The 410-nt window shown below is 43.9% G+C and overlaps 1 protein-coding gene across 1 annotated transcript in view; it reads left to right on the top strand.

Moving 5' to 3' along the window:
- Positions 1-171: 171 nt before the first annotated feature.
- The window catches only part of PHALS_07638 (uncharacterized protein), a gene marked incomplete at both ends in the record, with an annotated part of 871 nt that continues 632 nt past the window's right edge, over positions 172-410 (top strand). Inside the window, one exon of the mRNA XM_024721141.1 lies at positions 172-382. Coding sequence (XP_024586270.1) covers positions 172-382 — 211 coding nt within the window. The remainder of the gene's footprint in view (positions 383-410) is intronic.

Here is a 410-nt window from a genome sequence, read left to right as displayed (position 1 = left end):
GAATACAATGCGCTTGATAAGGCTCCACCTCATGATGATGAAGAAGAGAAGGCACCAATACCCACATTCTCTGCTAGACCTCATATTATAGATGAAAGTCTGGCAACGTACGAGGAGAATGAGAGTAAGTACAGTACGCCAAAAAATCAATCTACTGATCTGGATATAAGTATGTCTCCTGCTTTGAAACGTGGAGTTCATACTCCTCCAGGAAAGTATGATCAAAAGAAAGGTAAAACTGGTCTTGTTCTCTATGAAGGAAAGGGCCTACCAAGACTCCCTGGTAAGAGACCCAACCCGCGAGCTCTTGCAGTCCGCTATCGTCCAATCTGTGGTGCCATGATCAATTTGCAAAAGCTACATCAAGGAAAGCTATCGTTGTGTAAGGCTCAGAACACGAAAGAGATGCT

This window comes from Plasmopara halstedii (assembly GCF_900000015.1).
Source record: "Plasmopara halstedii genome assembly, contig: Scaffold_3120, whole genome shotgun sequence".
Taxonomy (NCBI): domain Eukaryota; phylum Oomycota; class Peronosporomycetes; order Peronosporales; family Peronosporaceae; genus Plasmopara; species Plasmopara halstedii.
The sequence above is the reverse complement of the archived record's forward strand: the minus strand, read 5'-3'. Positions and strand labels throughout refer to the sequence as shown.